The sequence below is a fragment of the Rissa tridactyla genome, chromosome 7, assembly GCF_028500815.1.
Source record: "Rissa tridactyla isolate bRisTri1 chromosome 7, bRisTri1.patW.cur.20221130, whole genome shotgun sequence".
In the NCBI taxonomy this organism is placed as follows: Eukaryota; Metazoa; Chordata; class Aves; order Charadriiformes; family Laridae; genus Rissa; species Rissa tridactyla.
Genome location: NC_071472.1, coordinates 18,231,985 through 18,242,588, shown reverse-complemented (window position 1 = coordinate 18,242,588; position 10,604 = coordinate 18,231,985). Strand labels below are relative to the sequence as shown.

The following is a 10,604-nucleotide window of genomic DNA, read 5'->3' as shown; positions in this document are numbered from 1 at the left end:
GAGGATCGCTGCAGAGCCTGCGAAAGCTACGTGACAGGACTAGCACTGGGGAACTGTGGACTGGCTTGGAGGTGGCAGCAACAGCTGCTGTTCAAAGGGATGTGAGATGCCACCAGCTCCAGATGCCTGCCCGGAGCTGGGACCTGCTTCCAAAATGATGGCAGGACTTGTTGAGGGTTGTCTAGCTCAGCCTGTAGCACCACATCTGCCCTGCCTGTAGCCCTGGGGAGGTGCCCAGGACAATGTTTGCCCTCCCAGAGAGGACCAGTGCTGTGGCCCTCATCCCGGAGCAGGACAGCAGTGAGGCAGTTGCCCACCTCTCTGCCCCAGCACCTTGCAGAGGGATGGGTCCCGGCTGCTGCTGGTGTGGGTAGGGGTGGGATCTAGAGCTGGTGGGAACAGCTCTGGATGGAATCTGGGGATGCTGCAGCTCTTCCCCAACTCTCTCGACAGCTGACCCATCCCCCTGCACACAAGGAAGGGTCGGTGGGGTGGAAGTCCTGGGTCCCTGACATCCCTCCCGGCTGACGGCCTCCGTGCCGTGTCTGGGCTAGGGCAGCAGCATCCTCTCCCATGCACGGCACCCAGGGGATGCGGGTTGCTAGCGGGCCCTCCTGCAGTGCCAAAGAGACCCCGAGGTGGGGCAGCCCGGCATCTCCCAGGAGTGCTCGCAGCCCCCTCGGCGCCCACCCTCAAGGTCTTGTGCTCTGTGTATCAGTTCCCTTCCCCCAGGTGTGATAAAGGCCTTTTCCCCATGCCCAGGCTGTGGTGCATCAGGTCTGTCCTCCTGATGTGTCTGTTTCTGTGGTATCAGGCCTTTCCTCTTCCCCAGGCAAAGGCTTCTGTGCATCTGACACCTCACCTGGGGGGTCCCAGCTCCTCCTTCCCTTCTGAAACCATCCTTTTGCTTGCAACATGGCTTCGGCTGCTGTGGAAACCACATATCAAACAGTTGGCTTGTGCCTGGGGGGATGTGGGCAAGGAGGGGTGCCCTGAACCCAGAAGGGAGAGACAAACCCCAGCCCGGCCCTGGGGTGGTGGAGGTGGAGGAGATCAGGATCCTGGCTGTGCAGCCTGGCCTCAGACAAAGACCCTCCCACCATGGCTCTGGTTTCCCTCCTCTTCCGGTGGCAGCTTGTGAGGATCTGCATCCCCGCTAACCTCTGACAGGCTTTGCTTTCCCCCTCCCTCCTTCCTCTTGCCTTGGGGAGGGGATCCTTGCTTTTGCCATGCCCTCTGCGAGCACTGCAGGCCCTCCTTTGCTGTCCTGGGAGTCCATGGCCGCCCTTCCTCCCCTGCCAGGATTATCGCCCTCTGCCCTTTGAGCCTGGGCCGGCTGCTCCTGGGCTACCTGCCCCCGGGTGGCCAGGGCATGAGCAGGGCCAGGGTGCTCACCCAGGGGCAGGCTCTTTGGGGGTGGTAGGTTCCCTGCTATGACAGGGAGGGATGGAGCGGAACTGCGACTGCTCTGGGCTCTGTAAGAGACAAAACGGCACGTGTTAATGGGGCTCAGCTCAGCTCTTCACTGTTGGGGTCAGGACTGAGCCGGACAGCATGACCATGGGCCTGGGTGCTCCTGGGGTCCTTCCATGGACGACCAGCCGCAACGACCTCGCAGCAGCTCCGTCTTGGGGCTGGCATGGCATGGTGAAGGTAAACTGAAAGCAAATTTCCCAGGAAGCCAAGCTCTCCAGTGGCATACTCTGCAGGGAGGTGATCCTCCCTGGGGCTGCGGGACGCTGACTCTGGGCTTCCCCGGGGAGCTGCTGCCGAAGGCTGGCGGTGCCCTGGGGCAGGCAGGGGAGAGTTTGTGCCTTTCCCTGGGCTGGCAGGAGGGGACAGGCCGGGCAGGAGCCCTTGCCGCATGTTGTGCTTGTGTCGTTGGTGTCCCATGTGCATGGCAAGCCACTCTTCCTCATCTCCCTTCCCCGGGACGTGTGGGCGCGGGGGGTCCCCGGGAAGCGCGGTCTCGCACCCCCCCGTGCCCTCGCTGTACAGCTGTATGGCTGTCTAATAAAGATGGGCTGTATCATCCCTGCCCGCCTCCGAGTCTCCCTTTGTCCCACTGCACCGTGAAGCCCACCCGGACCTGCCCACGGAGGGAGCCAGACCTGCCGGTGCCTGCCATGGCGGCAGGAGGCTGCGAGGTGCCTGCCAGGCCGGGAGCTCCCCGCAGCTCGGTGCCGGGGGCCGCGGGGGGGTGGCAGGGGCTATATTTATCCCTGGGATGGCAGGGAACGTCCTGCCTGACCTCTGCCGCGGGCAGGGCCCTCGCCGGGGCGGGGGGAGCTATCTCGGCACCGCAGGGCCGGGCTGGCGGCGGCGATAAAGGGGGGTGCCACCTGTTCGGGGAACCCCCCCCGCTTTGGTTCCCGAGCCGGGAGTTCGTCCCGCACCACCGACACCTTCCCCGGTCCCATCTCTTCGGGGAGAGGGGGGGGGACGCAGCTCCGTGCAGCACCGGGGCCCGGCGGGGGCGGGGAGGAGTGGGACACACACCGGTCCCGTCCCCCCCCCCGGGGGGGTTGCAGCCGCAGGGCGCAGTGCCGGCAGCGGGGAGGGCCCGCCGGAGCTCGGCGGGGGCGGGGAGCGGGGCGGAGCGGAGCGGCGCCGGGGCCCGGCTGGCGGCGGCTGGCGGCGGCGCGGGGGCCCGGAGCGGGGCCGGGGCCGGCGGGGCCGGGGCAGGTGAGTGGGCGTGAGGGGACCGGGCGGGGGCGGCGGGGCCGGGGGCGCCTGTCCCGGGGCCGAGCGGCGGCGGCGGCGGCACCGGCCGGGCATTGCCCCGGCACGGCCCCTGCCTGGCCCCGGCCTGTCCCTCGCTCTGCGGGTGCGATCCCCGGTGCGTGTCCCCAGGCGTGTCCCCGCCTTTGCCCTTGCATGTCTGCTGCATCCCCCAGCGTTTCCCCGTGCATCCCCTTGCGTTATGCCCTCCCCCCCCGCCGCTGCATTGCCCCCGTTGCTGCCCTCCCCCAGCTCAAAACCCGTCCCAGCACCCCGCTGCCTTCCTGTCCCCGCGGCTCTCTCTGTCTCCCCGTGTCCGACTGCACCCACAAGGGCCCCGGTGGCTCTGGGGGGCCCGGTGCAGTGTTACCCCCCTGCCCAGGGCATTGCCAGGCCCCACAAGCGGATCCTGTGCCGGTGCTCATGTCCGTCCCCCTGCAGAACTGGCCCAGCTTGTGTGCATGGCTGCGTGTGTGTCCCCGTGTGTCTGTGTCCAGTGGTGCTTGCCCCTGTCCCCACGAGTGTCCCTCCCCCCGAGGGTCCCTCCTTGCAGCCCTGCCCCACAGTCCATCCCGAGACCTTGTTCCAGCCCCTCTTCTCTCCGCAGCCGGTGACCCACCAGGATGGCGGTGCTGGGGGGCTACTGTGAGGGCAACAGCTCCATCGCCCAGGCCTGGGTCCAGCAGGGCTTCCAGCCCTGCTTCTTCTTCACGCTAGTGCCGACTGTGCTGCTGAGCGTCTGCCTGTTGTTGGGCGCCCTGCAGTACGCCTGCTACGTCCGCTTCGGCCGTGCCATGGAGCCCAAGTACATCCCCCGGTCCCGCCTCTACCACAGCCAGGTCCTGCTGTCCCTGCTCCTGGCCCTGCAGCCCTTCGGCGGGCTGCTGTGGCAAGTGGGAGGCCCGGGACGGCTCTACGGGTACATGTTGCTGCACGCCTGCCTCTGGGCCCTTAGCTGGGGCTGTGCCGTCGCCCTCCTGCAGCTGGAGCACACGCGGGTGCTGGCGCACGACCGGACGCGGGGCCACGGCACCGTCCTCCTCCTCTTCTGGGCTCTGGCCTTCGCTGCCGAGAACCTGACCCTGGTGTGCTGGAGGAGCCCGCTGTGGTGGTGGGCGCTGGAGGACACCAACCAGAAGGTGGGGTGGGGAGGCTGGGGAGGCTGTGGGCTGGGGAGGGGGACGGGGCCCTTTGCTGGGGGAGGCTGCAGCATCGCGGTGCTGGGGTGGGATGTGCATGCCATGCCCTGCCATGGCCACGGTTTGCATGCTCCCGGGTTGCATCCATGCGTCTGCCACATGTCTCGGCCCCGAGCCCAGCACTAACCCCCTGCTCTCCATCCAGGTGCAGTTCAGCTTCTGGCTGCTGCGTTACGTCTGCACGTTCATGCTCTTCATCCTGGGCATGAAGGCCCCGGGGCTGCCCCGCAAGCCCTACATGCTGCTGATCAACGAGGAGGAGCGAGACGTGGAGAACAGCCAGGTGAGTCCCAGGGCTGGAGCAGTTTGGGGATGTGGCCGGGGAGGAGCTGGGGACACAATGGAAATATAGCTGCCCTGGGATCAGCATCTTCGGGAGACCAGGACAGAGTGAGGTTTAGGACTGCCGAAGCTCCCTGCCTGCTGTCAGCAGGATGCAACACTGTTGGGAGGATGGACCAGGGACCCTGAGAGGATGAGGCTGGTTTTCTTGGTGGGGTGTTCCCCGGGGCCGTTGCAAGCTGGCCTGGGGTGCCGGGGCAGTGACCCCTCGCTCTGCTCTCTCCCAGCCGCTCCTGCCCGACGCCAGTGGGACCACCTCCACCTGGAAGGATTTCCGGAGGAAGCTGCGGCTGCTGGTGCCCTACATGTGGCCGAGGGGCAACTACCGGCTGCAGGGGCTGGTGCTGTTCTGCATGGCACTCATGGGGCTGGAGCGGGCCATCAATGTCTTCGTCCCCATCTACTACAAGAACATTGGTGAGGTGCCTGAAGATCAGTGTGTGAGGCTGCTCGCGGCATCACAAAGTGCTGGGGGGTGTCACGAGTGACCTGGGGGGCAGCAGGGACCTGGCAGAAGCAAGGTCCATGGGGTCAGGGACCAGCGCTGGGTGCTGGGGCTGGTTCCCATGGGGCACCCGGCGATGCTCCTTGCCCCTCCGCCCTGACCCATGCCACCTGCTCCCCAGTGAACGAGCTGACGGTGGGCGCTCCCTGGCACACCCTGGCCTGGACTGTCTGCATCTACGTGGGGCTGAAGTTCCTGCAGGGCGGAGGTGCTGGTAAGGACCACTGGGAAGGACGGGGCACTGGGGAGAGACAACGTGGGCCACATCGTGCTGGGGCTGGGGTGTTCAGGGATGCCCTTATGCCCCCATCACTGCTGCTCTCTCTTGGCAGCAGCAAGCAGGGTTGGGGGCAGCGGGAAGACCCCCATCCCAAACCCCTCTTGTCCAGCTGGGCTTTCTGAGCTGGCCGTGTGCCCCGGTGGCGTCGGTCCCCGCTGATGGTCCCGTGGTGCCCCGCAGGCTCCACCGGCTTCGTGAGCAACCTGCGCACCTTCCTGTGGGTGTGGGTGCAGCAGTTCACCAACCGGCAGGTGCAGGTGCAGCTCTTCGCCCACCTGCACGGGCTGTCCCTGCGCTGGCACCTGGGCCGTCGCACCGGCGAGGTTCTGCGCAGCGTGGACCGGGGCACCAGCAGCATCAACAGCCTGCTCAGGTCAGAGCGTGCCCATGGCAGGCGGGGGGCGGCCGGGCAGCCCCACCGGGCCAGGCTGATGCTCCATCCCCTTTCCCACCCCCCAGCTACATCGTCTTCAGCATCGTCCCCACCATCGCGGACATCGTCATCGGCATCGTATATTTCACCTCGGTCTTCAGCGCCTGGTTCGGCCTCATCATCTTTGTGTGTATGAGCCTCTACCTGAGTGAGTGGGGGGGTTGGGGTGCGGGGGTGCCGTGCTGGGCTGTGGGGCAGCAGGCACTTGCTGACACAGCCCCCTGCTGCCCACAGCTCTCACCATCTTCATCACTGAGTGGAGGACCAAGTACCGGCGGGACATGAACACGCGGGACAACGAGGCCAAGTCCCGGGCCGTGGACTCGCTCCTCAACTTTGAGACGGTACCGTAGGCAGTGGCGGGGAGCTGAGCACTGCTTGGCGCTGGGGAGGGGGCTGATCCAGACACTGACCCCAGCTCTATGTCCTGCAGGTGAAGTACTACAATGCGGAGAGCTATGAGGTGAACCGCTTTAACGATGCCATCGTCAAGTACCAGGTACAGGGTGCTCAGCAGCAGCACCAGGGAGGAAGGAGCTGAGCCTCACGGGCACCTGCGGGGAGCGTGGAGCTCACCGTGGGTCTGGTTTGGAGGCGGCAGCATCCCAGAGGACCTTGCCTCTTCCAGGTCTCGGAATGGAAGGTGAGCGCCTCGCTGGGCCTCCTCAACCAGACTCAGAACTTGGTCATCGGCCTGGGGCTGCTGGCGGGGTCCTTGCTCTGTGCCTACTTTGTCACCGAAAATAAGCTGCAGGTAAAGCTGGTGCCAGCCTGGGCAGCACCTGGCCGCCTTGGGGCCCTGGGGCTGTCGGTTATGGACACATTTCCCCTGTCCCTTCCAGGTGGGGGACTTCGTCCTCTTTGGCACCTACATCATCCAGCTCTACACACCACTCAACTGGTTCGGGACTTACTACAGGTAACGCCGGGAGCTGTGAGGGTGCCTGGGATCGCCCTCCTCATGGGCACCTGGGTCAGGATGTGCTCCCCCAAACCCTTCCCTCTGAACTTTTCCCCCTTCCAGGATGATCCAGAACTCCTTTGTAGACATGGAGAACATGTTCGAGCTCTTCCATGAGGAGCAGGAGGTGGGTGCCACTTTCCCAGACCTCGTTCCCTGGCATGGTCCTGTGATCCTGCCCTGGGGACAGGCTGGCTCTGAGGCTGCATCTCACTATATGGCAGGTGAAGGATGCGGTGAATGCTGGTGACCTGCGCTTGGAGGCTGGGCGGATCGAGTTTGAGAACGTGCACTTCAGCTACGTGGATGGGTACGGCGAAGCGGGCACAGGGTGGTGGGATGGGACGAGTTGGGCTATGGGGCCTGGCATGGGGATGTGGGGCAGCGGAGGTGGCCCTGAGCCCCTCTCCATCTCCCTTTCCCAGGAAAGAAATCCTGCAGGACGTCTCCTTCTCTGTGATGCCTGGGCAGACCCTGGCCCTGGTGAGAGCGGGACCTCGGGTGTGGGTTCACTGCTGGAGGATGGGATGGGGGAAGAAGGTTGGGAAATATGGGGGTGGGAAGGACAGACCCCCAGTGGGGCCAGCCCTTCCCTGCCCAGCCCCTGGCCTCCAGCAGACTGGGGGTCTCTGGTGTCTCTGAGTCCCTTTACCTCCACATGCAGGTGGGACCTTCGGGCTCGGGGAAGAGCACTATTATCCGCCTGCTCTTCCGATTCTACGACGTTCGGGGTGGCTGCATCCGCATCGACGGGCAGGACATCTCCCAGGTGAGGGTGGGAGGCCTCCAGGGACCTGGGGGCTGTGGATGTTGGCTTCCACGGCATTCTTATGGAGAAACTGGCTGCCCATGGTTTGGACAGGAGTACTCTTCACTGGGTAAAAAACCGTCTGGAAGGCAGGGCCCAAAGAGTTGTGGTGAATGGAGTTAAATCCGGTTGGTGGCCAGTCACAAATGGTGTTCCCCAGGGCTCAGTACTGGGACCAGTTCTATTTAATATCTTTATCAATGACCTGGAGGAGGGGATCGAGCGCACCCTCAGTAAGTTTGCAGATGACACCTAGTTGGGTGGGAATGTTGATCTGCTTGAGGGTAGAAAGGCTCTACAGAGGGATCTGGACAGGCCAGATTGACGGCCCGAGGCCAATGGTGTGAGGTTGAACAAGGCCAAGTGCCGGGTCCTCCACCTGGGTCACAACAACCCCATGCAGCGTTACCGGCTTGGGGAAGAGGGGCTGGAGAGCTGCCTGGTGGAAAAGGACCTGGGGGTATTGGTTGACTGCTGTCTGAATATGAGCCAGCAGCGTGCCCAAGTGGCCAAGAAGGCCAACGTCATCCCGGCTTGTATCAGGAATAGTGTGGCCAGCAGGACTGGGGCAGTGATTGTCCCCCTGTACTTGGCACTGGTGAGGCCCCACCTTGAGTGCTGTGTCCAGTTTTGGGCCCCGCACCACAAAAAAGGCCCTGAAGTGCTGGAATGGGTCCAGAGAAGGGCAATGAAGCTGGTGAGGGGTCTGGAGAGCAAGTCTCATGAGGAGCACCTGAAGGAGCTGAGATTGTTTAGTCTGGAGAAAAGGAGGCTGAAGAGAGACCTTCTCGCCCTCCACAACTACCTGAAAGGAGGTTGTAGAGAGGTGGGGTCGCTCTCTTCTCCCAAGTAACAGGACAAGAGGAAATGGCCTCAAGGTGCACCAGGGGAGGTTTAGACTGGATATTAGGAAAAATTTCTTCACCAAAAGGGTTATCAAACATTGGAACAGACGGCCCAGGGAAGTGGTTGAGTCACCATCCCTGGAGGTATTTAAAAGATGGGTAGACGTGGTGCTTAGGGACATGGTTTAGTGATGGTTTTTGTCAGAGTTAGCTTGATGGTTGGACTTGATGATCCAGCCTAGGCAATTCTGTGATTCTGTGACTCTGGGCCTCACAGCATCGCTTGCTGTGGGCACTGGCACCTCCCCAGGGCAGGGGTGAGCACGGAGCCCCTGCAGCCCCGTTGATGGTTGATGTCTATGCTGTCAGTGGGGTGAGTGGGGCAACTGTGGGACCCCTGGGCTGAACTGCTGGAGACTGGCCAGGGCTCCCCAGGAAGAGCTGGGGCACTGGCAGGGTCCCCCCACGGCAGGGTGGAGGTGCCTGTGGTCCAGGGGAGACCCTGGAGCAGACACCCTATGGATGGTGTGTTGGGCTCACAGCTGAGGGGTAGGATTGTGGTTTCGGGGGGGGGGTCTTTTTGGGGGAGGTCTGGCTGAGCCCTCCCCCCCACCTCCCCAGGTGAAGCAGGCGTCGCTGCGCGCTCACATTGGGGTGGTGCCCCAGGACACGGTGCTCTTCAACGACACCATCGCCAACAACATCCGCTACGGACGCATCCTGGCCACTGACCAGGAGGTGCAGGAGGCAGCCCGGGCTGCTGACATCCACGACCGCATCCTTTCCTTCCCCGATGGTGAGAACCCCCGGCAGTCCCTTCCTTGCCCTCCCCTGCAGTCCCAGGGTGTCCCCCATGATCATGTAGCTGCCCTCATGGGTGTCCTTGCGTGACATCCCCCACGGGGACACCCGTGCAACCTTTGCCTTGCTTTGCCTCCCCCTGCCGTCCCCCCAGGGCTAAATGAAGCCCTGGGTAGGGATGGGCTGAGGCTGTGGCAGGCAGCAACGTGGTCCCGGCAGGACCCCCCGCCATGCAGCAGAGCCCTGGTCCCCATCCCCATCTTGTAGGGCACCAGCGCAGCACGTTCCTGCCGTTGTACCTGCAGGATACAACACCCAGGTGGGGGAGCGGGGGCTGAAGCTCAGCGGGGGGGAGAAGCAGCGCGTCGCCATCGCACGCACCATCCTGAAGGGTCCCCGCATCATCCTGCTGGACGAGGTAACGGCCACGGCCCCCAGCCCAGCCTCGCCCGGCTCTGCAGCAGCAGCCCCTGCCCCAGTAGCTGCCTGCGCTGCCCGCGACCCTTCCCCACACCCTGCCTCTTCCACAGGCCACGTCCGCACTCGACACAGAGACCGAACGGAACATCCAGGCCTCCCTGGCCAAGGTCTGCGCCCACCGCACCACCATCGTTGTGGCACATAGGTAGGGATGGGGGGTGGGAAAGCTGATGCGGGAGGTGCTGAGCTCTCTGAGCCAGCCAGCCCCCGCACAGGGACTTGCAGACCTGTCCTCCTGCCCAGGAGGTGACGGCCCCTGCGATTGTGGCTCCTTGTACTGTGCAAACCCCCCCGCCCCGGGTCCCTCTCCCCTCTCAGCCAGGCTAACACCTTGCCTTTACCCGCAGGCTCTCCACCGTGGTGGGCGCAGACCAGATCCTGGTGCTCAAGGATGGGCGCATCGTGGAGCGAGGGAGGTGAGCACAGGGGGAGGGCTTGGCACCCTCTGCCCTCGGGGACCCCCTCCTCGGCTCTGGGGCCAGCGCGGGACCCTGCACCCCTCCGCTCTCCCCACAGGCACGAGGAGCTGCTGCAGAAGGGTGGCGTGTATGCCGGCATGTGGCTGCAACAGCAGGCTGGGGACGAGGGCGAGAGCAAGGAGCGCCGCACCGAGAAGCCTCCAGGCAGCAAGAAGGGTCCATGAGCACGGGCGGGAACTCTGCTGTGACACTGACCCGGGTCCCAGGCCCCCGCACTGCCAGGGACCCCTTTGCCAGCTGTTGGCCAGGGCCGTGCATGCCCCAGGAGCTGCAGGGGCTGGGTTGGACACTCCACTACGTTTGTACTCCTTTGTTTTGCTGTTGTGTAGTTTCTTAAACCAGGTCCTTCCCAGCTCCGTGCCTGTGTGCTCTGGGCAGGGTACATGCCTGCAGGACCCCCCGCCCAGGGGGGCTGTGCTCTGGGCAGGGTCAAGGCAGGGCTCCTGCCTGTGCCGTGGAGTCAAACGGCAGGTTGAGCTCCTTGGGCTTAGCTGGGCGAGGGGCAAAGCAGGCTGTCAGCGCCTGCCCCATCCCAGCATGGTGGGGGGGCTGCACTCCAGTGGCAAAGGAAGGATGAAGCGCAGCTGGTGCCCGCTTCACCTCCACATGTCCTCCCCCTTGCACCTCCTCATGCCACCATCTGCAGATTTGCACCACTCTGGGCTGGACACCAAGCTCCCCCAAAGCACTTCCGCAGCTTGCGCTATGCTTTTATTTTCTCCCAAGCAGCGCTTTGACAAAGTCTCAGCA

At 64.2% G+C, this 10,604-nt stretch overlaps 1 protein-coding gene across 3 annotated transcripts; it reads left to right on the top strand.

Moving 5' to 3' along the window:
• The first annotated feature begins 2,610 nt into the window (after positions 1-2,610).
• Positions 2,611-10,206, top strand: ABCB6 (ATP binding cassette subfamily B member 6 (Langereis blood group)). Of its 3 annotated transcripts, XM_054208821.1 has the most exons (20): positions 2,611-2,685; positions 3,329-3,860; positions 4,066-4,203; positions 4,490-4,679; positions 4,889-4,981; positions 5,228-5,420; positions 5,507-5,628; positions 5,715-5,824; positions 5,914-5,979; positions 6,109-6,234; positions 6,323-6,399; positions 6,505-6,568; positions 6,666-6,751; positions 6,867-6,924; positions 7,106-7,210; positions 8,716-8,890; positions 9,201-9,313; positions 9,426-9,520; positions 9,723-9,791; positions 9,892-10,206. In XM_054208821.1, exons 2-20 carry the CDS (start codon positions 3,345-3,347, stop codon positions 10,016-10,018), a joined length of 2,523 nt encoding a protein of 840 aa, XP_054064796.1. In that variant the 5' UTR covers positions 2,611-2,685; positions 3,329-3,344; the 3' UTR covers positions 10,019-10,206. The 3 variants fall into 3 exon arrangements, 2 of the variants coding, with proteins under 2 accessions (XP_054064796.1, XP_054064795.1); XM_054208820.1 differs by lacking the exon at positions 2,611-2,685 and having other exon boundaries at positions 2,973-3,860; XR_008467692.1 differs by lacking the exons at positions 2,611-2,685; positions 9,723-9,791; positions 9,892-10,206 and having other exon boundaries at positions 2,966-3,860; positions 9,163-9,313.
• Positions 10,207-10,604: the final 398 nt, after the last annotated feature.